The sequence below is a fragment of the Dermacentor variabilis genome, chromosome 1 (assembly GCF_050947875.1).
Source record: "Dermacentor variabilis isolate Ectoservices chromosome 1, ASM5094787v1, whole genome shotgun sequence".
Lineage (NCBI taxonomy): Eukaryota > Metazoa > Arthropoda > Arachnida > Ixodida > Ixodidae > Dermacentor > Dermacentor variabilis.
Genome location: NC_134568.1, coordinates 190,534,116 through 190,561,598, shown reverse-complemented (window position 1 = coordinate 190,561,598; position 27,483 = coordinate 190,534,116). Strand labels below are relative to the sequence as shown.

The 27,483-nt window shown below is 48.9% G+C and overlaps 1 protein-coding gene across 1 annotated transcript; it reads left to right on the top strand.

Moving 5' to 3' along the window:
* The first annotated feature begins 387 nt into the window (after positions 1 to 387).
* LOC142590143 (uncharacterized) lies at positions 388 to 3,233 on the top strand. The gene has a single exon (XM_075702031.1). It carries the CDS (start codon positions 728 to 730, stop codon positions 2,621 to 2,623), a length of 1,896 nt encoding a protein of 631 aa, XP_075558146.1. The 5' UTR covers positions 388 to 727; the 3' UTR covers positions 2,624 to 3,233.
* The last annotated feature ends 24,250 nt before the right edge of the window (positions 3,234 to 27,483 follow it).

Genomic DNA, 27,483 nt, shown 5'->3' with positions numbered 1-27,483 from the left:
GTAGGTAAGTACCATTTCGACAGTGGCACAACAACAGCGTATCCTGGTGCCTGAATTTAAAAAAGAAGAAAAAAAAACAGTTAATATGCATAAAAACATCGGCGTTCGAGGGGACAAAATTTACTGATTGGTCCGATAACACTTTCAAAAAGAGACGCTGGCATTCACAGACACGTGCGAACTATTGCCCGCGATTAGGTTTCTTATCAACGCTTCGGAACTATTCGACGGCGGAACTTTGATTAGGAATGCAAGGCGCCCGGTGCTTGCTTTCGCGACAGAGAAGACGCCGGCTGGCGGGACGGGAAGGGGAGTCCCGCTCAATATGGCCGCCGCAAGGCATTCTCGCGAATGCAGCGCCGCCTCGTTGAGCAGCTGGCCGTCGGCGGTGGCGGCGGCGGCGGGGCGGCCGGGCGGCGGCGCAGTGGCCGAGGCCAGCTGCGGCGAGGCAGCCTCAGGCGGCGCGCGAGCTGCTCTGGCGTTTCCTCCGGGGCCCGCTGGCAGCCGGCGGCGGCGCTGACGAGGACGACGAAGCCGAGGACGGCAGGCGCAGCTCGTTCCAGGCCATGGCGGCCACCGTGGAGCCGTGCCGCCGCCGGTGCGGGCCCGGTCCCGCCCGGCGGCGTCGTCGACGGCAGCGCCTCGTCCGGGAAGGTCGCCCAGAGGTCGGTGCGATGGCGTCGTCCGCGCGCTATATTTAGTCGTCAGTCTCTTCGCGTGGGAGACTATGACCCCGAGCGAATGGCAGTCCTCGTGCGCGATTGGGCTCGCTAGCTGCCGGCTCCGCGCCGAGTATCTGGCTAGGCAGCTTTACTGCAAGCCTTTCACTTCCATGGATGACCAGCCCGCCGCGGTGGTGCGCTGTCCGCCGTGCCGTCAACAGTCGCAGTCGTCCACTTCTGTCAACGGCTCGACGGGATCCTGGCCGCCGAGCACCGCGGCGCCGCAAGACGCGTCCAACTTCCTGGTACGTACGGGCCGCGCTCTGTACGACCGCCTTTTTTCGCTGCTCCAAGATCAAGCCACCGACTGCGTCGTTCAATACTGCGAGCAGGGCTCCAACGCTGATGACCCGTCGCCATCGTCTTCCGTCGATGAAGCTGCGGATGCACAGGCGTCTGAGAAAACAGTTCCGCCAGCTGCCGACTCGTGCGGGCAAGAAGATATTGTTGTCGTAGAGGAACCCCGAAGCGTGATTCCGCCTGAGCGCCTGTCTCAAAGTGCCGCCGTAGCTCCCGACGCGGTGCTCTGCGTCCCTCGCGAGCTGGAGGTCAAGAGCGCCGGAAATGTCAAGGGCGACGCAGAGGAGGAGCCGCGCCGCTACCCAGCCGAGCGAGACGTGGTGCGCGCCGCGCTCGCACATCGCCCCTTGGACGACGGCTTTCGCTTCCCCATCGTGCAAGAGCTGGTGCGGCCTGGCGTGCTTGTGCACAATGAGAGCGACTCCTCGTGCGACCTCTCGGACGACGCCTTCCACGATGCCGCTGACGGGCTCGCCGAGGAATTTCGCGACGGCAGCGGTTCCTCGGAGACCAGCAACGAGGAAAAGGCACTCGCGGCGCAGAACGCGTCTGGCAGGACTGCTGCTCCAGCCAACCCTACTACCACAGACGCTACAACCACCGACACAGCTACCGTCACCGCTGAGACCACTGACGTCGCGGTCACAATCGCTTCTCCAGATGCTGTTTCCTCGCCTCCCGCCATTTCGTCAGTGGCCGCTTCACCCGACGTGGGCTCCTTGTCGGTGAGCGGCAGTTCGACACAGGGGGCGTCTCCAAGCCGGCCTCGGTCGTCGCGCTTCGCGAAGCACCGATTCACCGAGGCTCCCTCGCATAAGGTGACGCCCAAGGCGCCCGAAGTGCCGGAGTATCCGTCCGACGAGTCCTCGTCGTCTGAGACCATGTCACCCGTCGCAGACGCCCAGATGCCGCCGGCCACTCCACCTAAACGAGACTCGGCGGACAGCGACGATGACGAGGCTGGCCGCGCCGTCCTGGTGCGCAGCACGTCGCTCAAGAGCGGCAAGAGTCCACCGGGTACGCCGTTCAAGAAGAAGATCGTGCGCTTCGCCGACGCGCTAGGTCTCGACCTGGCTGCCGTGCGGACCATCGTGTCCGAGGAGCTGCCCTTGGTACCGGCTTCCGCCTTCACGCACCTCCAGCTGGCGCCGCTGGTGCGGTCGCCACCGCCGTGCACGCTAGAGCTAAAGGCACTGTTTTCCCAGCCCGGCGCTAGCCCAACGTTCATGACCCGGCTGACGAGCCAACGCGTCTGCCTTGAGTCAGTCGTGTCGTCGGGCTGCGCGCTGCACGCCGTCATCCGGGTGCTGAACGTCGCTTTCGAGAAGCTGGTGGTGCTGCGTTACTCGCTGGACAACTGGCGGTCCTTCTGCGACCTGCGCGCCGTCTACCTCCCGGGATCGTCAGACGGCATCTCGGACCGCTTCGGCGTCGACGTCTACCTCACGCCCCAAGGCGACGCGCAGCTGCAGATGTGCGTGCGCTACGTGGTCGGAGACCAGGAGTACTGGGACAACAACGAAGGCGCCAACTACTGCTTCGAGTTCCGGGACTCCCCTAAAGACGAGCCCGAGGTGACGCCCCTGATGAACTACCTCTGACCCGAGCGAAGGCCCTCCGGAGGACCCTAGTATTTATTCGTGCGCGCGCGTAGCTGTACAGGAACGAGTGTGTGTGTGGCCGGGGCTGAGTTCGTTCGCGCTGTGCGTCTCTACCGCGAAGCCACCATAGGTTAGCAATAATAAATGGACGTGTCAGACGAGCGCAGGATCGGCTCGCGACTGGATGTGCGAGGACTGTGGCCGACGTGTCCGCGCAGGTGCCACGCGGGAGAGCGCGGCCACCCGCGGGCCTTCCTATTTATTCATTCTGTGCGGGCGCGCACACGCCAGTGGTGTATGAGCAGCGAGCCCTTCAGAGTTTTTCAGCACGGAAGGAATATTTTCAGAAATTTGGGTCGACAAATGCCTTAAAAATTATTCCACCGAATTTTGAACAGTCTGTTGTGGGTGTTAACGTTAGAGAAATGAGGGAAAAAAAAACAATAAATGCTTCCGGAAAGCAAAACAGACGCACGTGAAGAGTACTACTATGCTGGAGATTGATGGTGCGCGATCTTGATTCACTTGCCTCGCGCGGTTCTTTACTCCTGCCGCGTCAGTTTTTCCAGTGTATGGGACGAAAGTAAGTTGTAAACGTACGGTTCTTTAACCTTGCAGGTTTGTTTGCTATTGATAAGAACAGCTTGGCATGAAGAAATAAGTGCTAAACACAGGATGACAAGGAAAGGAACGCACATGTAAGCGCTTGCGTGCTTCCCGTTTGTCCTCGTCTGTTTAACGCTTCAGTCACTTATTCGGTTGCCTGTGCGAGTCGTTAGCACATTGCAGGTGAGTGCACCGTAGCGTCAGGGCCAGAACCACACAGGCGAGTGCTTGCGTGTTTTTGGCTTCAGGACGTCTATATTGTTGGTACGTCTCGCCTAGTGTCAACGAGTGACACCTGTGTACGATCGGTGGAACGTGGTTTTTAATATTTATTCAACATAAAAAAAAAGTTACCAAGGAGGCGTGTCTACGCACAAGGCACCTTATTTAGTCCAGGTTAGCCTTCCATGAGCAGAAATCGTTGCGCATATACGCTACCTATTCAAAATATATTACGTATATCCCAATTCGTATACTTACAACAGCTTCGTTGGTGACGCTTGTCACTTACGACGCGCGGTGGCCATACTTCAAATTGGTGTGCGTGGGCAACTGTGCGATGCCTGGTCATTGTACTCAATACTCAATGAGTGCTCACTTATAACGCTAATGCAGAGAGGAATCCACGTAATGGCAGTCCTGTCGAGGCAATTTTAACATGCTGTGCCTGTTAATATTGGTTCGAGAGGCCATAGGCTACGATGTAATCGATATTGCAACGCCCGAATCTCAATAGCGGTCGCATTTTATCAGCGTTATCCAGACAGTGAACAAGGAGCATAAACACGACAGCTATATTTTAGTTATTCGCCTGATGCGGTCATCCGTGATGCATACCCGCTACATCACTATACGCAACGTACAGTTGAGTTAGTTGTATGCTGTTGTATCGTCTAGAAAGCTCTTTGTTTTCTCTTTGGAGCAAAAGACTGGATAACGAGCCACCTCGTGAGAATTGTTTGAACTAAACGAAGATGCCGTGACAATGCATTCTTATAGTCTCTCTTTGGCGGCTTCCTTACCTGCACATTTCTTCAGACGGGCGCTCGCACCCGCCGTACGTGTTTCGGTGCCGAACACTGTAACGTGGTGCAGACGGAGCAAAAGCTCCACGGCATTGCGTCATATTTCCATTTATTCCGACGGCGAAGGTGGGTGCCAAAGTGCTTTGCAGTTTATTACTCAAACATAAAGGCTTCGGGACCGATACGTCAGAACTCTAAGTGCTTGTGCCGCGTTTCTGTTATCTGTTATGCATGTATAACAAGGGAAATTTGATAAAGAGGAACATGTTCGTGTTTAAAGTAGACGATCATTATTTTTAGTACATTTCAATTCAGGCTACGTCATTTGTTTTCTTGCACATTTTACGTTGAAATAGGTTTTCGCAAGTGAAGTTTAATTTCTACATTCGTCAAAGCTTATCCACCTTCGTCTTCGCCGTTTCCCCATACTGATGAGAGCCGCAATGTTAACACGATAACACCGACTACTACTCTAAGGGCCACTTGCACAGGGCATTTTAACCCTGGGATAATTTACCTACGGTTAAAATTATTCGTGCAAGCGCCCCCAGGTTCCTTTCCCTCCCAATCGGTACGCACGTGTGTCGCGGTCGCGACGATAGAAGGAAGCGACTGGAACGAAACCCTTTCTGGCGTCCTGGAGCACAAAGGCCGCGAAAGGAGCGCGGAAGCGGTGATCTTCGCGTGCGTGTTTGGAGTGGGCTTGACAATGCTTGGAGAGCGAAATTTGTGCAGGCATTGTGCAGGCAAAGGCTGTTACAGAGGCCAGCAGTAAGGCTGCTCGAGTGTAAGCGGAAGCTCACTTTCTCTGCTTGTTGGCGCCGCGCAGAGCAGTGGCAAGTTCAAAACCGGGTCATTCGGCAAGCGGCTACCTTCCCTATAATAAGCGAGGGTTGACTTGGTGGCCCTCGAGACCACGACGCGCATAAAGGACGAAGCCGGGGTCATGCAGTCGCGGAGGAGCAAAGACGGGCACGCGCTCTTCTCGCGACGCTGCAGTGGGTTCGCGCACCGCGCTGCTTTCGGGCTTTCGAATTGTCGTGCTGCACGACTCGGCTGAAGCTGCGGCGAGTGCACCGGTTCGAGGAGTAGCGCTCTGCTCGTGATTACAGCGAAGTGAGCGCGCACCCTGCATGGGGTGTGTTTCGATTAGCTCCGTGCGGTGTTTGAATGTTTGTTTCTACAAATAGCGCAAGTTGGAAAATGAGGGGGAGGGGGGCGGTGAGGGGGGTGTTAATATGCTTCCGAGGAGAAAGCATATAGCGATTTTCCCAACGGTGGCATCGGTAGCGAATGCCAAGTGTCCTTCCGTTACACCACCCCCACCTATAATTCATCGATCGATCGTAACGCTCATATATTCGTGCCGGATAATCGCGACGCACCTTTAGGTCGATATACATTCATCGCTATATGTCGTCGCATGTGCCACATTTTAGATATGAAGGCGCGTATCCCCCTAACTCCTTCACCCCCCCCCCCCCCCGAACCTTTATTTAATTATTATGCACTTCTCCGTAAAATGGTCACGGTAAATCGGTAGCTTTGTTTCCCTGTGTATTCAAGTTCCAAGCCTTTAGCTACAATGAACCGTTGATAGCGTCAGTATATTCGCAGACATCGTGCGTTATCTACAAGCTTCTTGGAAATGCGTCTTGTCAGCAAGCCTAAGGGCGCCTCAAATGCCCTTGTTATATTTTTCAACTCCCACACCGTTCTTTAAACGGGCCCTCCCACATGTGGTCTGTTTGCTGGGGCAGATGCAGCAAAACGTCCTGGACATTGCGTCATGTTTTTACTTCTGCCAGTGGCGAAAGTGCGAGTTGGTAAGTGGGTGTTTGGAAAAGGGGCGTGAAGTTCACGCAGTGCAAAGTAGACGAAAAACAAGGAGGTTGGGGGGGGGGGGGGAGTATGACAAGAGTGCTACTGGGAAAATATACAATAAAACAAAGAATATTGTGACTCTACAACATGGAACAAGATGAAAATTGTACCAGAAGCGTGGCACGCACGCACGCACGCGTTTTTCCAGAATATGTGAAGTAAGGGTGTGCGAATATTGATTTTTCAGACCAAATCGAATTCGAATCGAATACCGAATAATTTTCGAATAAAGAATAGCTAGCTGTTACCCCAATTAATATAAAACGATGCTCACATCACAGTAATTCTAAACTTCGCAAGTTGCTGTCATTACATGGTACATTATGAAGCGTTGTTTATTAAAAGTACAAATGGAGCATTAGCAGCAAACAAGTAAAGTTTCTTCACATGCACAGGGCTCTTCAGAGAAGGCGAATGATCTCTCTACAGTCTGGAAAGTATCGCTACGTAAGTGACGTAGCCTACTCCACTACGCAAGTTTTCATGTTTTTTGTGTAGCTATACTATGCCCGTGGACATAGTTGACATTAGGAGGAACAAATGGAGCTGGGAAGGCCATGTAATGCGTAGGGTAGATAACTGGTGGACCAATAAAGTCACATAATGAGTGCTAAGGGAAGCGCAATAGAGGATGGCAGACAACTGGGTGGGGTGATGAAATGAGGAAACTTGCAGGCGCAAGCTAGAATCAGCTAGCGCAAGACGGGGGTATAATTGGAGATCGAGGGGAGAGGCCTTCATCCTGCAGTGAACATGATGATGATGATGATGATGCCCATGGAGGTGAAAACTTACCGTACTCTTGCTGCAATTTTATGTTTACTTGGGCGCAGTTGACATTTCGAAATATTCTAAAAGTATTCGAAAAATATTCGCATTTACGAATAGTAACTATTCGATTCGAAGAGCAAATTGAATAGGACACTATGCGATTCCTTATTCGAAAGTTTCGAATACTAGCACAGCCTTAATAAGAAGGGATAATTTGAATACTAAACAGAATTGCACAGAGGCTATTTTGACACCTCGCGATAACAGTTGATTACACATCCGTTGCATCTTTTGGTTGCCTTAATTGACTGTGCAAATTGACGCAGATTGAATGCCACGGTTATGGCATTCTCTATTCGGGAGACTGCGAACATTCTAAATCTTAGAGTGACGAGAGTTTCGAATATTCACGGGCACCACTGCTATAATATATGTATTCGTTTCGCTCGTGCAGTCATATAGGTGATGTTCAAAAGTCTGAGCGTTTCTTGAATAGTGTCCGACTGCTCATCAGTGCCAGTGACGTTGAAGTGGAGGTTGGCGAAAGCACCGCTCCCCCCTCTCGCCAACCTCTTCCAAGACCCGTGGCAATTTGGTTTAATTTGGTTGCAATTCAATTTGGTTTAAATCGCACATCCATATTACTTTCGTGTTCATGCAACCGTCCCATTCTGCCCTCCTCCCCCCTTTTCCAGGACGTATAAGACCGATAACCTGCAGACCAATTATGCACGCGTTCTCTAAAAGTACATAAAGAACAATGTCTTATACGGGTCTGGTTACCGCAAAACTGGCTAGTTTCTCCCTCCCTCCCTCTCCCTCCCCCCCCTCTCTCTCTCTCTCTCTATATATATATATATGTTGTGATTGCAGCTTAAACACACATTATGCGTGCCGCAGTCCCCGATACACCTGGGAGCAAGATGGCTGTTCTCCATACAATCTGGTGGGGGAACTATTTTTCTACAGCGCAATAATTCATGCACAGCATTAAGAATAGAACGTTATTTAAGGTCAGCCTTCCAGTACTGCATACAAGATGATCATATTTAAGTTTTATGAAATTTTTAAAAATAGCCTGTTGCAGATACTATAATTCTAGTCCTTGAGCTGGATCATGCTGAGGGGCGGACATTACTTGCACGAGAAATCGATATACATATTCAGCTAATTAACAAAAATACATTAACTAACTTCCGAATTAATTACTTTACGGCCTATATTGCAATTTACGAATTGTAGCCGGTGAGCTTTTCAGGCATATCCTATTGGAAAGAATTTCCAGAATGACACCACCTTGGAGGTATGCGCGCTCAATCTTGCCATAAAAATGCACTTGTGTTCCACTTACTTTTTTAACAAAACGCTCCTTTATGCATTGAAGCACAAAAGTAACTTGATCGCACATGTATTTCGTTCCACATATTGGGAAATATCACGAAACTGGTGTGATCTTTGAAATTCATTTCAAGCGTATACGTCTTGCAAGCTCACCGGCTACAATTCGCAAGCTGCAATATGTGCGGAAACGTCATTAAATTAATTAGTATCTTTTGTTAAATAGTTGAATAGTTCTTTCGATTTCTCGTGCTAGTAATGTCCGCCTGTTGGAATAATCCAGCTCAAGGACAAGAATAATGCCATCTGCCACAGACGATTTTTAGAAATGCCTTAAAACTTGAAAATGATCGCCCGGTAAATTCTGAACGAACGGGTGCCTTCAGTGACTTGCATTCCACATGTCTTCAAGCCGGCTGTTCACTCTTGATGGTTTTCTTTCTTTTTTCCGAGCCATGCAAGGGCGATGAACATGGTACATTAACGACAGACACGAACAGACTCATACAGGAATAAGGACAGAGAAGATGAGCAGTCCTTGTCCTTGTCTGTCTTCATTTTTGTATGCGTGTCTGTTCGCGCCTGTTTAAGTACGTAGTTCTGTTTCACCAAGTATCCGAACAAGTAGCACTAACAACGGAGCACGGTTCGGTGCTGAAGGCGTTACGAACGTTGCGCATGGGCATTGTGGCATACATGAGACGAAGCGTTCAACTGCATCGGGCGCCCGCTTGAGCTCGCCATAAAACTGCGCTGACGCCACCACGACAGCCGCCGCGCTAGAGAAATAGTGGTCATGGCGCTCGTATATGCATAGGCGTGCGCAGGGATGCATACGTGCTGAAAATTATACACAGCTCATTTTAGTCGCAAATGCCTCAACCATTTGGGCAAAACAACATGTGGACACTAAACGTTCGGAGTGCCAAAGAGCTGTCGTCGTTATGCATGTTTACTCCATGCTGTTGTACGCAGCCATCCATCTCTGCCCGAAATTTCCAGCACGAGATTCGCTTTGACAACTCGCTCTCTCCATCCGACAAAGTTGCGTACCTGTCAGGTTTTGACTGAACTTTTGGAAGACTACAGATACAGCGAACTCTTCGGCAACTGCGAGCAACGCACAAGGATACGCAGAGGGACGCATGCGACTAGAATTGATCCCAGCTGGGTGCCTGAAGTCGGCTGAAATGGGAGGCAAGATGCAGAGCGAGAAACAAAAAAGAAAAAAAAAGAGAGAAAAGCTGTGCGCTAGCAACTCTATAGGCACACGAGGGCGCACCGCGCGGTCGCAGGCACCGGCCGGCTTGGTCCAGCGGGTTAAGATGGCGCAAGTAGTGCGAGTATCGCCGCAACACTGTCGCGGGCAGTTGATCTCGAGCTCCAGGCTGGCCGGATGCCACCTTGGCCGCCGCCGGTGGGGCGATCCGTCAGCGACTGCTCTGGGGCAGGCTGTTTGTAAATAATGCGCGTCGGCCAAGGCCACGCTCTGCTCGCCGCCACTGCTCATTCTGGCTGTGCAGGAACGTCGCCCGGCATCGTTTTCTCTCGCCGTGTATTTCTTTTTCTCTCTCTCTCTTTCTTTCTGGCATCCTGCACAAATAAAGATTACGCGTTGTCATAGCAGAACGGGAGAGGTCTATTGCGGAAGGGAATTTAGCCAGTGACACGGCCGCCCGGAGATAAGAGGCGGGGGAGGAGAAAGCTGCAGGGACGCGTTATCTTTAGGCGTGACGCGACGAGTGGCAGGGCATTTCCAGTGGAGAAAGCCGACTCACTGATATATATATATAGCTGCCAGAAAGCTCATGCGTCGAGGTACGCGAGAAGGTAGAAGCACGGTTTTGATGAGCAGGGTAGACGGAGGAACTACGATTTCTAAAGTAAATCTAGAGTAAGTAGATCGGATAGGTGTTTTATGTGGCGCCGACAAGCATTTCTGATCCGTAAACCTCGTTGTACCACTAATTATCTAATACTAATTACCAATATGCTTTACGCCCATACTTTGCTCACAGTGATGTTTCGCTTTTCTTTTTTTCCCTGCCGTGATTGAACTTTGGAACGCGATACCAAGCTTTGTGGCAAATGCCAGTGATGTTTGTGAATTTGAAAAATTGTTAAACATGTATTTTTCTGTGATTCCGCTGCCGCTTGATGCATAGTCTGCATATGGTCTGCCTGTATTTAAAACCCTCCCTGTAGGAACCCTCAGCAGAGGGTTGACAGTATGAAGAAAGAAAGATATATTGGTTTTCCGATATCCGTAGTGCGTTTGCCAGAGTACTCGCGAAAAACAAAATACTTGTACGCCAGCTTAGAGTCTGCCAACTTGGCATACTGTGCCGCAAGTGAGCTATGCATCAGTTGGCGGAGAACGAACAGGTCGATCCTCTGCCGCAGCTTTGCGGATCAAGACTGCCTCGAACAACGTGTGCCGTTATAGAGAAGGCCAGACAAACATATTCAGTGGGACACGAACCAGTTCTCTATGTTGTTCAAGAGCTGCAACAAGGCACCGGGGTTCTCTGCACTTAAATTATTTGATGCCATCGCTTGCATTTCGACTGCATATGCTCACTGGCGTTTATTTAAAAAAAAGAACTGTCTGAACTAACAAAATATAATAATCAGGTGCTAAAGAAAATTAAATTATGGGGTTTTACGGTGCCAAAACCACAATCTGATTATGAGGCACTCCGTAGTTGGGGACTCCGGAAATTTGGACCGCCCGAGGTTCTTTAACGTGCACCTAAATCTAAGTACACGGGTGTTTTCGCATTTCATCCCCGTAGAAATGCGGCCGCCGTGGCCGGGATTCGATCCCGCGCCCTCGTGCTTAGCAATGCAACACCATAGCTACTAAGCAACCACGGCGGGTTAATCAGGTGGTAGGCACGAAGTATGCGTGTACTGTCTACTCACCTCTGCTATTTCATTCAATTTGCAATTTATTATTTCTGTACACGTCCAACTTTTTACCGCTTTCGCGGTAGTTCCATAACTTGCGGAAGGAATAAAATCTTCAGATAACGAATCCAGAGTCTGAGAATCAAAGTAATAATCGTTCCTAATTACCCATTGGTTGTAGTTATAGCTGGAGTGAGTCCCTGTTTCACAACAAAACTTAAACAGTAAACAGCGGTAAGCCTAAAATCTTAAAATGTGGGATACACATGGCTACTCAAAGCAACGCCCTGGCTACGGGAGACATCGCTGTGGGGGGGGGGGGGGGGGGGGCTATACGGTTCATTTTACATTACATGATGTTCTGTCCAAGAAACGATTTTTGTCGTGCCATAGAACGCCGCTTGGGAATGAAAAGCTGACTCGCCATCCCGGCGAAACGAGAGTGAATGTCCAGCGAAGCTGTTGAAAACCACCACTGCAACGTCTAAGGGCGGGCACGCATATGCTTTATCGCTCAAATTCCTCTTCCGGCGCTTTATTCAGCCGCAGGAGAATGTGGACGTGCGCACTTCCTCTGCGCTGGGATTCCACGCAATGCGACCAGCGGCAGCACGCCGCCGCTGGCTGTAACACTGCGGTTTCTTCTCCCTTTGCCGCTCCTCGTATTCACGCCGCTCCTCGGGAGTACTAACTATGCGTTGACTGCCCATAGCGTTGCTGCAACAACAGTCAAATCAGTTGCTAGACTGGTTCGTCTATATATGAAAGGCTAGTGACGTCACTCCACACGTCGAAAGCTGCCGGCGCCGCGGCAGCTTGCGCAACAGTAATCTTTACCGGGAAACGTATGCTTCGCATTGTTAGCAGGAGCGCCTGTTATGTGGTTTTGGTGCTTGTTTTGTGCGTGTTCTTTATTGAAACGAATGCTGTGCTATATGTTGTACGCCTGATACAAAAGAATGTATGCACTTTTCGCTTCAATCGCTGAAGTGTGTTTTTTTTTTCTTTTTTTTTTTTTGTCCGTGAGGACGCCGCCGCGAAACATCCCTATCAACTCGAGGCTAACAGCTTCGCTGTAAAAAGTATCACTCACAGAATGTTTTCTCACCTGAACTTGATGTCAGCGAATAGGGCTTTGCACATTACCCGTCCTTTAAGGCCGCGGCGTTCCCCGTCAACTCATATTCCCTGCAGCCATGGCTGTGTCCCGCCATCTTCGCAAAACGTATGACGACGCGAGCGTTGCCTACTTCCGGTTGATTTGAACCGAGTGTGCTCCTGCGCCTTTTTCCGACGTAGTATTCCTGGTAACTGTGGTGAAGGCGGCCTGAAAAGGAAGTGTGCGTGAAGCGCTCGCGTCTTCTACGACGTACCGTCATTTCCCACGCGTAATTATTTGACTTTTGCTCTTTTATTTTGCAGCGAAAGCTGTATATGACTAACCTACCGTAGAGTTTTCGGCGTCCCGCAACAGAAACGGACTTAGCGATTTCTAACAAACCCATACGGGTGAAGTGCGGCGGCGCAGGTGTCAAAATGTGGAACAGATTAGAACGCTCGCCGTGAACAATAGCGTGACGTCAAGGTTACCGCAGTGCATAACCAGGAGAGGTATTTGCTAAAAACAGCTGCGTTGTCGACGGGGTGGACACGTATAGCTCGTACACCCAAAGAAGAAGCGCCGGAGGGAACAGCGACGAGAATGTAAACGGACTCGGCGCGAAACGACCACCGACGAAGAACGTTACCGCGATGCTGAACGAAAACGACAATCGCGAGCCCGGGCACCTCCGAACGAGCAACGACGCCAGACTCGCGACGCAGAAAATGACCACCATTCCACTCTGTGAAGATGGAATGGCAGCGAAAGCACTTTCTTTTTCGTTTGAGAGCTTTGACTGTCGTCAGCTTTCGCTGCCATTCCATCTTCACAGAGTGGAATGGTTGTCATTTTTTTTCTCTTTTTTTTCAGCAGTCCTGTTCCGGAGGCCTCGCTGCGACCCTTACATATGAAACTTCGAGAATGTCGTGGCTTTATCTAGATGCTTAATAATTACTTCGATATGAAGTTAATCTTGTATGTTAACACATCAACTACATAAATAAATGGATGATGCGGCTCAACATCAAGAAATGTAGAAACATGCGAATATCTCGACGGGGCCACACTGCTAGCAGCGCGTATTTTCTTGACGGCATCCTACTAGATCTTGTAACTTCGTACAAGTACCTCGGCATCCACATAAGTTGCGATCTTTCCTGGCGCATACATGTTAACTATGTTACTAACAACGCAAACTGCATGCTGGGTTACTTACGACGTAATTTTTCCCGATCACCTTCGTCAGTAAAACTACATCTATATAAAACGCTTGTTCGCCCTAAATTAGATTACGCATTCGCTATCTGGGACCCCAAAAACACTACACTTTCAGCAATTATTGAATCCGTCCAGATTCGCGCAGCTCGTTTCATCCTATCAAATTACTCTTGGCATGCCGGCGTATCGCCAACGAAAGCAACACTTGCCTTACCTGAGCTATTTTTGCGCCGTAAATGCTTTCGCCTCTCATTGTTCCGCAAATTCTATAATTATAGTCCGATTCTAAAAGACGTTCTTATTTCCGCTCCCGTCTGCGTGTCACCGCGTTCAGACCATGACTATACATTCCGCGAGGCTACAAGGCGCTTTCTTTTGCGGCTATACAAGTACCGTGCTGTTTTGTGGTATACCCAGACATTAAAACAAGAGTGCAGATGACATGAAAAGCAAAGCAAGATTTGGATCTAAGCCGATGAATTAAAAAATACAGAGGGAGAACTGAGCTAAAATGATCAACTAATACATGTTAGCCTCTGTAAGTACTACTTGAGAGACGCAGTCTTTATGTACCGCGCGCGACATTAAAAAAAAAGTAAGAGATAGTAAATCCGTTATACGCACCTGGGGGCAACCTTCGCTGCCCTTATACGGTTGAGCGCCCGCCCGCCCGGTTGGCGTGCGCTTCCCAGCACCAATCGTGGCCTCGTTCCAGAGAGCTCGGATCGTAAGCCATAGAGACAAAATAATAAGCTGAACATTTATTATCATTCACTGACGGCGCTCCATATGGTCTGCCACCAAACCATAAACGACTATAGCATAAGTTAAGACAAATACACGTGCAAGTTGCAAGTAAACGATGTCAGTTCATTGCAGGACCTATTGTGCACTAACAAACAGCTATTGGTTATACGTGCATTCGAAGACTTTCACCGGCTACATGCTATCTCCTACTGAGTCAAGTTGGTTGGTTGTTGCTCCTCAAACACTCTGGGTGATCAGCCAGGAATCTGGCGGTACGAGGGTTCAAGAAAATAAAGAAAGAACGTTGAGCAAACGAAGTTGAAAATAAATTACATACTAGAAATTTTTAAGAGTTTTGGTGATATGTGGCTGTCAACTCACCCGCAGATCTTGTTATTGTTCCCGAATAATGGTGCTTACCCACTACTGGGGATTGGCCAAGATGAGGCGGTTCTCAAATTAGTTTTAGAGGGACAATATCTAAATATAATTTAGAATATTAAAGTCTGGGTGCTCATAGTTTCTATAGGGAGACAAAAAGAAAGCGGACATTAGACGAATCTTGCCATAATAAAATAAATTTGCGGAATACCAAATTTGCAAAAAAAAATTATAATAATAAAGAAAGAAGGACTGCTTTATAAAATTTATGGCAGCATTTTTTGCATCGCGGATCAAAATCATAAAATAGCAATACAAGCGTTCTACCCTGTGGCTTTCACATTGCCGTCCTCGTCTTTTTCCCCCCCTCAAATCCATGGCACACACACACTATTACGACGGATTAGCACGCAGGCAGCAACCGCGAAATATGTACGAGATTGTTCTGGAAGAAACTGGAGACTAAAGAAAAAATTAAGTAAATCGAGATGCATAATTAATAAACGTAAGTTTAGCGTTCGAGGAAAAAAACAGAAATAGAAGAAGAGAGATTTGTGGTGTTTGTTCTTATTCTTGGTTTTGGTAGTAATGGCGCTATCCTCTACTACGGATGCGTTTCAAGATGCAAGATAACAGAAGTAACAAATATATATATAACTAAAGAATTGAGCGCTGCCCTCTTAAGATAAAAAATAAATATATCCCGATACAGCTTTCTGTTGCTCAATACGTGCTACGTTAGAGTGTTTCTCCGAGCGTGAATGAATTCCTCTCACATACGCCAAGTGCCTCGAGCGGCCAGTCGCGCGGCAATTTTGCGTGTATACGCGGACTTCTTTCACGCTCGGAAACACTCTAATGTAGCACGTATTGAGCAACAGAAAGCTGTATCGGGAGTTTTCCAAGTCGCTCTACAATTTTCTCAATTACACTTTTCATCAAATTATAATATTTGAGGCTGATTAACTAATTAAGACTAATTATTTAATTATGCGGAATGAAAAAAAATAGTTTGAGTATCTCCAAGCGACGGCAAACAACATTACCTTTATTCTGTCCAGCTACGTGGCATTTGCATATTTTAATATTTTGCTAAGTTAACTCGGACACCCTGTATAATAGAAGCACCACAAGGCCCTGTTACAAAAGTCTATCGAATTTTACCGCTCTAAAATTTTGTTTTTATGCAATTGCAACTTAATATTGGTTATTGTTTATCTTAAAAGGCGAATTTGTTTCTTTTTCTGTTACGCCGATATTAACAATGTTCCACCCAATCAAGATTTGGTCTTTAAACTTTCCAAGCTGATTTCTTACATATTCAGGCATGCAGTATGATCTAGGATTATTAAAATTCCCGATAATTTTTTGACAATATGGCCTGTTATCTCAAAACATAGCCTTGCGTAAATCCAGCTTTGTGTGTGTGTGTGTGTGTCTTTGTTCAGTCTTTTTAAGGATACTTGCCCACACACCTGGATAAATGCCAAAATGTTATGCCATATACCAATTTGTTTGTGAGTTATGACTTGTTGGAGTGAGAGGCAAATGCAACGCATTTTAAAGAAGAAAAAAAAAACATTGAGTTTAAAAATTATAAAATGCTTTTTTTATTTTTTACAGCGCTACGCATGCTTCAGATTAGAATGCACCTAATGCACGGGCGTTTTTTTTTTTTTCTCCCACGTCGGCAGTGCAGCCGCCACATTCGGAATCGAACTCTTCACCTCGTGCTCAGCAGCGCAAATTAACAGCCACGGAGCCACTGTGGCTGGCATGTTACAAGAAACTAAAAGCGACACAAAATGCTGCGGGAGAAAAAACCGCTCCTTGACGAACGCCCCTCGACTGCCTATATCAGAAAAAGAAAGGCAATAAAATGTTCTGCCAACTAAGAATTTGTCAACCCACACGACGAGATATTTGTGCAAGTCATCGCCTCGTACGCGCTCAAGCGAATTCATGTATCTCATACACCTGTCGAATGCTTTTCGAAGAGTATAGGGCTGCTAGGTCTGGCGTCGAGCGAGTAGTACAGCTATGCAACTCTCAAGGTCAACTTTAGCGCACCAAATGCTTTTGAAGCAACGACATCGATTTGGCAAGTTTCAATCTTATTGGGATCCATGCGAACATTATAACACGGCAATTTACACTGACTAAGAGGTCAGGCTACTCATGCAGAATATTTAACTTGCCCAAGTACAGCGATACCCCCCGTACCAAGATCCGCTGCAGGAGGCTGTATTGCAACGATCACCTTCGGCGTGGAAAACTGCGTCGAGTCAACCGAATGAACGGCCGTTAAGGAGGAACAGAAATAGATGAAGAAAAATCGATGTTGCAGCCCGTCCAGCGACTCGGTCTAGTTTCACAAGGCGTCGATACTAATGAGTTTATATTAAAGTGCAAACGACCTTCAAGAACGTATTGCGACAGCGAGTCCGCCGATGTGCTACTCTCTCTCGTAATTCGGTCGTCGCATGTGATCCAGTTCTATGAAACCGTGCTGCTCCCGTACAATTAAAGTAAAAATACGTCCCCTGTTCAAATGAATTTTCATTCATTCATATTAACGGGCCGCGGAATAATATTCATCCAACGAAGACGTTTCATTAACCGGGCTGGTTATATAGTTGACTTACACAATCAAGATGCTTGTTTGCCGTGCATGCTCTCGGTTTAATACACTAGGCTTAAAAACAACAGAGAGGTGTAGTCTCTCCCTCTCTCTCTCTCTCTCTCTCTCTCTCTCTCTCTCTCTCTCTCTCTCTCTCTCTCTCTCTCTCTCTCTCTCTGTGGGGGGGGGGGGGGGCTGGGAGAGTGTTGAGGTGTCTGTACAGAAAAAACATTGATTCACAGTGGAGGAAAAGGACTTGGAAGCTTACCAGCAAGTATGCGGCCTGTAGGGTGGGCAACCCAGCAACAACGAACGTCAAGCAGAAAGTCAGAGGCCGAAATAATCTCATGCGTGGCGGCAATGGAAAAGAAACCTGCCAAGAGTAACTTACTTACGAGGAAAAAACGAAATCAGGAAAGAAACAATTTATGATGACTCAAAGGGAAGCTCATTACTTTTCGAAGCAAGATCAGGATGCCTTAGAACACGCACCTATAAAGCGGGTTATAAGAAGGAAGAAGAAGCATGTGCTTGCTGCGGTACTCCTTTATTGCCTCATTTATATTATATATAATTTCTTTATTGAATGACAGTCTACTGAACCATTTTGACCTTTCCTCGCTTCAATTTATGCAACAAAATTAATTTTTAAATTCATTGCCTGAATACATAAGCAAAGTCTGCCCTACTCTTGGCCAATCCCCATGAGTGGGTATGCGGCAAACTCATCAAGGGCATCATCATCATCATCATCATCATCATCATCAAAACTAGGGAAACGATGGAGCATGTTTTATTAGAATGTGAAGACATCTGCCCAGCGGTCGATTTAGGCACCACTGGACTACTTGGGTTGGACGACTTGGGTTAAAGCTCTTGGATTCAGCGAGAGCAGGGGAAAATTAGACATGTCCGCAATAGAGATTAGTAAGAGGCGATTGGAATATTGGTGGAAGAAAAGTAGGGAAACGACAAAAAACGGAGACGTGCAAAAACAAAGTTCACACTATGGGGGTCAGAAAATTTATTATGGGAATTCATAGTGCATTTTATTTTTCGTTTTTTTAATTATTTTTTAGCCTAGGCGGGGCATTAGGCAGCATAATAGCAAGAGCTTGGTGGCGCAACCCACCGCCCCGTTCCAAAGGGGACGCTCATAACATACATCCGAATTCATCGTGCGTTTTTATTTCTTTTTTCTTTTTTTTACGTAGGTAGGACATTAGGCAGCATAATAGCAAGAGCTTGGTGGCGCAACCTACCGCGCCGTTCCAAAGGGGACGCTCATAACATCAATCCATCCATACCATGCGGGAGTCCCCCAAGATGAGAAGATATTGAAATATAGCTACATTAGGTTTACCAGAAGTGTTTCAAATGATGTCAGTAGAATATACAGCTTTTTTTAATAATCGGTGCTCGCGGTCGCTGCCGTCGTTCCGATTCTGATGACAACGGCTCAGACGCGAAAGTGGCCGCATGATAACACAGACTTGGTTCCACATACGTATATACAGTGCCCGACACATCTGCCATTGAAATAACGTGTTCTTACGGATGATATATATATATATATATATATATATATATATATGTGCGTGTGTGTGTGTGTGTGTTCCGAGCGAAAGCTAAAGAGCAATAAGAGGAAGAAATGCTATTGGGGCGTGAAATGAAGCCAGAGAAATTGATTGGCCTTTCCGTCGCTGTAGGTTCGCGCCGTTCTGTATTGGGGCGACGGGAACAAAAGAAATGGCAAGGTTCACGAGCGACGGGTCTCGGGACCTGCACAAGCGATCGTCGCACTTCCACCGAAACTGCGAATTATTTCGACGCCGATTACGCAACACTATCTTCCAGGCGAATTCTCTCATTCCGCATGCCTGAACACCCGCTGTGCCGCATAAGGCAAGATAAACCACTTTTAGTTGATCGCACCGGAGTGTCAGATCTTTCGTGGCAGCCACCTGAAGCAGAGCAAGAAGCTCACTAATTTTGGTCACAGCGCGCGCTTTTTGCTGCTCACAACCTCAGTGCCAGCACACTCCTCTCTCTTCCTCTGTCACGCAGTTCTCCGCAAGGTGCGACAAATAAAAGTGACCTTGCTTTCTAACCACAGACGGCCGGGCGCAAGAGGCAGTTCCAGTGAACGGGGAGCTAGCGAGATATTTTGCATTCGCTCTCCAAGTGGGAAGTATAGTGACAGCGACACCCTGGCGCTATCGCGAGCAGTATAGGATTCGCAGTATAAGATTCGACATTGACGCGCGAACACTCTGCGCGTTACTGTCCATCGTACAAAGTGGAGCTTTGTACGTGTAGTCCGCCTGCGTAGGACGTGACAGCTAGCACTTCGATCTGGGCGCGTCTCGGGCTCGAGGCAATGGAGAATCGGCTGTGCCGGCCGGGTCAGGCTGCGGGCTCAGCCCGAGCTCGTGCAGCGCTGTGCGATATACGGGGGAGCCGAAAACTGCATATGCTATATATGTCGCGTCAGGCTCCCTAGCACTTGGCGCGCAGCAATCCAAGTCCACATCTATAAAGCGTGCGCCGACGCAACCGTCCTGTTTTCTGCAGCTCTGTACAACCGCGTTTTCCTTTTTTTCCTGTGCGCACGTGCTTCACGTTGTGGCTCAGGCTTCACTTCGCTTCTTCGACACGTTTCAGGGCTGTCTCGCGCTCCGCGGTGCTCACCGCAACGGTTGCACCGCGGGGCAACCGTTCACTCGTATTTCGACTCGTATTTTGCCGGCGTCGCGATGCCGCTATTGGTCGGAGCGTCAACTTCCAGAGAGCATGCGCAGCCCCTCGTGTTCGGCACACCGCGCGCTCAAGTGTCAGCGTTTCTTCAACCTTTATTAATTTTTTTTTCGTGTACATAACGTTGGAGTGACGACAAGGTAACATTAAGCGCGACTCTGCTACACAACGGCTGCCGCAGTAAAGTACCACCGTGAGCGTCGCGCGGGGATGTAGTTAGCAGGAGGCACGTGATATATACGACGCGGGTGTGCGTGCAGGTATATACACAGTCGCCGACTTTTCGAAGCTTGTCGCGGCGGCACCGACCAAATCGAATTAATCTTGCCCTTCTCAGGATGACTGAAATGCAACAGTCGAGGAAAAGGAGAAGCTTGATCCCGTCCCCGCATCGCGCCCGAAGGCGTCCACCGCGTAATGCTGAATTTACAAAGTCGACGAATGTACACACACGAAGCGAGACGCATCTAAACGTGGCTGCTACGACTATTCGAACCTGTTTTAAACTTTCTGGATGCGCCTGTTGGTACAATAACAGTCTTGCGCCGGTTAACACGCCAAGTCGTGCACAGTTGTGTCTCGATCCTCTGCTACGCCGCATGGCGCGAAAAATGCGGGTTGCGCTGGTGCGCGGCTCCGTGCATGTATGCGCGCGGTGGCCACTTTTCTGTCGGCACCGTCCTGCCGGAGATAATTCTAAGCATACGTAAAGTTATATTGCGTTTTCTGCCACACATAGTGAAAAGCTTGTCTCACTTTTCATTTGTGACCTGAGGCTGTATGGCCCGCGCCACCGTTAGGTATACGGCGGGGTGTTCATGTAGATTGGCGTCCCGGTGATTAGCCGCCGCGCCGGCTTTTGCATAAGTCCTCGCGGCGCGAGTATGTACCATTATATAACACAATAATAATAATAATAATAATAATAACAACAATAATAATAATAATAATAATAATAATAATCTTCATTGCCCTTTCTTTTCTCGTAACATTTTCTAGCTCACCTAAGCATACATTGCTTGTGGGTGGGTAGGCAGATAAGCAATGACGTGCCAGGCAAACATACGTTACACAAAGAAACAAAAAAGGACGTTGGTGTGTAACAAGAATTGGTTACAGTTTTGACTAAGCGAAGATAAACTCTAACATATGTAACAGAAAAAATCACTTTGTCAACGCTAGAAGTCAGCACCGGAGGAACACAAATGCATAAAATCAAACAAAACTCGTAATAGCATTAGGAGTGAAAATACAGACTAACAAAATACACGGAAGTATACTTGATGAAAGAAGAAGGCACAAATTCTTTAACTCATTTTTCACTTCTTTGATGCTCCTACATTGCATGTATTTCTGCGGTAATTTGTTAAAAAGACGTGGCACCGTAGTAGTTTCTCATTCTTTTTCCATACTTGGTGTATACGCATGCCTTTGCAGTTTGACGAATTCTCGCTAAGTCATTTAATGCTTCATTAAATGGTTATAGTTATAGAGCCGATCCATTCGCTAAACGTGTTAAATGACTTAGCCCCGATCGAGAGCTGGCGTGCATCACGAGGCGGAAGTGATCAAGCAGCCTGGCATATCTGTTGCGCGCAGCGGTCGCCTTTCTCCTCGACCGCGAGATCTTGCGAGACCGCCGGGTTTAAAGGGTGTTGCTCGGTTGCGGTGATTGCTGCAGGTTCACCTGCCGCCACTTCTGGGTCGGTCGCTGAAAATAGTTTCCTAGACCTGTTTGTTCTTTTTTTCCCCTCGTTCCTCTTGCAAATAAATGGCTGCAGCCACTTCGGGACGATACAAGCTAAACGTGGAATCTTAAGTCTGGCTCGGAGCCTGCTGCTGCAGCGGCAGCGTATGCGCGCACGCCGCCACGTCAACACTCGTGCCACTTTGTCCTAAGCGCACCCCAAAATAATATAAGGAAATCCATTAGCATTTGCCACGCTTTTTTTTTTAGAGCGCAGCTCTTTGGCGTCCGTTCCTGGGTTTCGCGTCGTCGTCGGCGTTGTCGTCGGCCTCGTAACCAGCTCCGCCCCCCTTTCATCCCCCCAGCGCTAGCAGCGACCGACTGATACCGCTGGATGCCGCTGACGCCGCTAGAGAGTCAAGATAACGTGACTGCATAGAACACCGTCGCCGCCATGCAGAAAGAGGAGGAAAGGGTCCCCCCCCCCCCTGTTCTTGTGTGGCGGATAGGGTGCTCTTCAGTTGCCGACGCGCCGGTTATTTCACGTAGGCCCCGGCACGTCGACGAATACGTGACCACCTTCCCACGGCTAGACCTGGTTCTTAGCGCTGCGGAAGCGAGGGTATCATATTGTTTGTGTCGGCATCGGCGGCGTTGTCCCTGAAACCAACTCCGCAGCTGGGGTTGACTCACTATCGGCGTCAGCGGCATCAGTCAGTCGCTGCTATCTCTTCCCTCCTCCCTTTATCGTGTTGTCCGCTTGCTGCGCGCGCTTCTGCCCCCATCGTTTGCCGCTGGGTGTACACGCCGCCCCCCTCCCCCCTCTTCCTGCGAGTCTCCGGTTGTCAAAGCGCCGGCTCGAACTTAATTCCTTTCTTCGCTCCTCCTCCAATGCAACCCCTGTGCGGTGGCAATCAGAGAGCCAGATCGGTGGCGGCGGATCTGTATATGTGCACCGCCCGAGCCGAAATTGCCGCTGCCGTTCGCCCTGTGCGGTGGCAATCAGAGAGCCAGATCGGTGGCGGCGGATCTGTATATGTGCACCGCCCGAGCCGAAATTGCCGCTGCCGTTCGCCACTGCGAAATTATCTGCCAGTTCTTTCTGAGCCATGAGCGAGACGACCGATGGAAGTCCTCCGTCTGCTGCTGCTGCTGCTGCTGCTAAACGAGCTGCCAGAGCAGAGGCCCAGCGCCGTCGCCGTCAGAATCCAGAGGTGCGTGCCGCCGAAGCAGAAGCTTACCGTCGCCGCCGTCGAGATGATCCAGGAGTACGGGAAATATAAAAAAAAAAAATTCTGTGATAGCGCATACATGTGTTGCTCGATTTCTTTGCCTCAATCTATCGAAAAGGTGAAACAGCTTATTTGCTGCGCTCAAATTTCGCATTAGGAAGTAACGTAATCGTCGGTAATTTTTTCGCACGTTTATATACAGTGTGCACTAATCCGAAGGAGAACCGGTGGCACATCGACTGAAAAAGAGTAGAAGGTCTCTGGCGGTTTCCTGTTTCAGTGCCCTGTCGCAATATACCTATAGGGTCCTTAGTTTTCGGGTAAAACCCGATTTCTGCCCGAATTTTTGGAACCTTTCTTGGAGGGTTACAATAAATGCAGGTATTCCAAAACTAATGAACCCTGATCGCTGAATGAATGTGATCAAGTGGTTAAGTCAACAACAACAACAACAACAACAACAATAATAATAATAATAATAATAATAATAATAATAATAATAACTGTAATATATGACTATGTTATATGCCTCGTTTTCTCTTAGCACTGAGCTGTGACGAGGACGTTTACCCAACTACGTCACTTTAAAAGAAGGACGTCTGATATGTCAAGTTGGTATTCCATTGAATTTATTGGAAGGGTTTATAATAGGAACCAGTAAAACATGACGACCACAGGCAAGGACTAAAGGCCCGACAGGTCTAGGATCCATGCAGGAGTATGCTCCCAATGCATATGATAACGTACGTCGACAAGGGCTTGTAAGATAAGGAAAAGCAGCACACCTCCTACAAAGCATGGCTGGCCGTGCGCAATACTCTTCGTGCTGCTTTTCTTTAATAATAAAAATGCAGAGGACAAAGTATCGAAGAGATCAACAACAACCAGAAGAACTTTATTGAAAGGTCCGGCGAGTTATTCGGGGATTGGGCGAACATCCCCTCCTAGGCGTCGGCCACGAGCCCTTGAGCTCTGGCGGCTTCCTCGGCCCGCTGGACGGCCCAGAGTTGGTCTTCGAAGGTGAAGCTGAGTCTCCCAGCGCGTTCGGTTCGAGGCTGTGTCCCCGTCTGTAACCCCCCACCTTGTTCGCACTCCCATAACATGTGTTCCAGGGTTGTCCTGGCCTCGTAAAACTTGCATTGGTTTGACGAATAAAGCTCTGGGTAACAGAGATTCAAGATCACTTGGTTGAGAAACGTTCTTGTCTGCAGCTGTCGCCAAGCGAGCGCTTGTCTCTTATTCATTTTCTTGGTGGCGGAAATTTGCACCTCACCAGTCTGTAGTGTTGTGTGATTTCTCTGTAACTCGTCAGGCGACCCTCCCACTCCCACCCCTCGCCCGACGTCGATGTAAACTTCCTTATTCTCGTTTCGCCCGTGAGTAGTATTCGTTACACATCAAGCGGAGATGCGGCCGTTGGCGTATAGTTGCGAATTGCCGCCTGGGAGTCGCTGATTACCACTTCGGCCGCGGTGGTGGCCACCGCGAGCGCGATGGACACCTCCTCCGCCGTCTCCACGTGCACTGTGCGTACCGTGACGTTAGTCTCGCAAGCGTTCTCGTGATCTACCGCCGCGGCCACGTCCACGAACACCGCGTCTTCACAGTTGCCCGTGCTTCTTCTGTACGTCCTGCGCTCTCTTTTCCCTCCTACCCATGTGGTATTCCGAGTGCATGTTCCTCGGTAGCGGAGGGACGACTTACCCGTCCCCGACGTTGCTCGGTACGTCGACTTTGACGTCGTGTTGAGTGTGACACCCGATGCCTAACTTTTCGAGTATGTATCTGCCTGTTCTACTCTTGGAAAGGCGTTCGTACTGCACTATGTTCTGTGCCTCTATCAATTCCCCCAGCGTGTTGTGTAGGCCCAGATCGAGTAACCTGTTCGTGTTGATCGGTAACCCCATGACCTGTTTATAGGCCTTTCTGATTAAGCTTTCCATCTTTGTCTTCACCGTTACCCGCCACTTGAGGTAGGGTGCCACGTACGTTATTCGGCCAATTACAAAGGCCTAAACTAGTCTGATCATGTTGCCCTCTTTCATCCCGCTGTGTCTCTTGGCTATGCGTCTGAGTAACCTGGCGGTCTGTGCGACCGCGCCTTCCAGTCTCCTGATGTGTAAGCCCAGAACGCGTATGCTATCTACCCTGGGTGTAATGAAGAAAACGCTAGACAGAGAAACGGAGGACAACAAGGAAATAAGCGATCGACAAACCCTTCTATATATTTGTAGTTTCTGTTAAATATATTAATAATGCCTGACATTTGCCTGAAGATTTGTAGAGGTGAGTTGCCGTCACGTTATTTGCGAGTAGCTCGCAGCTATGCCCTAGGGCAAAGCTTCTCAGGACCTTGTAATTAAAGTTCTTTGTCTGTCTGTCTGTCTGTCTGTCTGTCTGTCTGTCTGTCTGTCTGTCTGTCTGTCTGTCTCTCCGCCGTTATATGTTCGTGTGAGTGGTTTCGCTTGTTTTCTCACTTAATTTTTTTTTCAATTTCTTTCTTCTTTTACGTTTCATTCCCTTTACCCCTTTCCCCAGCACAGGGAAGCCAGCCGGTACTTACACTGGCTAACCTCCTTGTCTTTCCTTCCCTTTTGTCTCTCTCTCTTGTAAACGTTACCAGAAAAATGACGAATTTTGGGCATAGAATACCCTCGTATTCTCCCTGGTTTTTGTTTGTAAAAATAATACCCATTTTTACACCCCGAAATTATATATATATATATATATATATATATATATATATATATAAACGAAGGACTATAAATACTTCCTTTGATTGAGAGGCAGAAGCCCTTAATACAGTGTCAAGTCACTGAAATGTGTTTGCTTTATACAATGCAGAAGAATTGAGGCGCGCGGAAAAATGGTAAACGCGGACGAAAAGAAACAGACGACAGCGGCGCTTGTGAAATTCGCGCTGTTACACCATGACATTGTGACTGGTCAGTCACCCCACGTCAAACTAAAGCTTTTGGATTAACTGACCTGGATGAAAGTTTCTCAGCTTACGTTTACAACTACATACGCAGACAAACGCATAAGTGTAGCTGGCCCTAAATGTCTCTGTTCTGCACTGGTGCTTTCACGGAAGAGTTGTGTACACACGTGAGGCACACGGGTGTCTGCAACAAGAGCGTATATCTCTCACTCTCAATCACACGGAACGCATTTCCGACCTACTTTCGGCGCGGTAACGGTGCGTCCATTTGAAGCCGCGCCATGGCCAATTATAGAAATGACGCCTGAATGACGTTCCTTGTGGTCGTCGCTTAAAGCTGCAGCCACATGGAAGTAATCTCTACTGCGATCACAGCGTGGCCGTCTCATGCCGTGTTACGAGGCGGCAACGTCGCGCCAAAATTTGCGTCACAAGCAAGGTGCTACATGGTTGACGTGGTTGCCGCTTTACAGATCACGAGGCGCGGTAACCACGTTGCTGCGCTCGCGTATAGTGGCTTCGTACCCATGGCGTACGTGTGCCGTACCGGGACCGAGTTCCGCCGCCGACGCGGTGCGCTGAGCTGCCAGCGACTGTCATGAACGGAGGGGTTACAACGCACCGCACTCCAAAGGCATGGAAGGGAGCACAGTGGGTTTTTTAATAGAAGTGTCACGCGATTCGGCGGCATCGCTCCCTCTGTATTTATAAAGGTCGAGACCATCGCTCTATACGCGGAGACCCGGCACCGGTGCCAATGGAACCCTATTTCGGTCCGCGAACAAAGCGGCAGAAAACGGACACCGGTGACCCAGTCGCTGCCAAGAGCGGTAACGCGTGAATTCCTCGGGCAAGTGCCGACGCCAGGCAAGGGGGCACCCACTCGCAACACCTGGCCCGCATGCGGTGAGCACGGATCCCGCGCTTCTCGGAACTCGAACGTTCGGCATTGACCACACGTGGCAGCTGGCGACGCACCGAGCTCCCGTCAGACTGCCGCCATCACCGGCACCCATGGATGAACGCGAGATTGGCACGCGTCTGTCGCGTGGGCTGCACTTACTTGCGGGACGATATTTATCACCATAGCGCGACCGATGAAATGGTGCCCACCGACCGGCGTACCATCGATCTCGCATCCTGAATGTAACAAGGCAAGATGCATGCAAAGGGAGGAAGGAAGGAAAACAAGAGGTGAAAGGCAGAGAGGTTAGCCAAATTAAGTGTCCAGTTGGCTACTCTGCACAGGGGAATGGGGTAAGGGCAGAAAAGATAAAGAAAACAAGAGAAGATAAAAAAAAGGAACGCATCAGTTCGCACGTTCTATTGTTTTTCAATGAGTCCCGTTTCCTTTAAAAAGCACACTAGCGCTTCTAAACCGGTTCGTGCAGCCATCGGCTGGAATCAGGGTACACGAATTCTGCGTTCTGTAAGGTGCCTGCGTGCACCACCGATTTATCTCGGTGGTGCATCATCATCATTCTGTAAGGGGATGGTTGTCAATCTCGTCGAGCGTGGTGCTGATGACTTTTCTTTGTGCATTGAACCGACGACAATCACAGAAAATGGGCTATGATCTCTTTGCACCCGCACACTTCGCAGTCTGGATTTGTTGCCATTACGACCAGGTAAGAGTACGCA

Excerpts from the sequence above, each read along its gene's own strand:
- LOC142590143 (XM_075702031.1), top strand. The coding sequence starts at position 728 with ATGACCCCGAGCGAATGGCAGTCCTCGTGCGCGATTGGGCTCGCTAGC.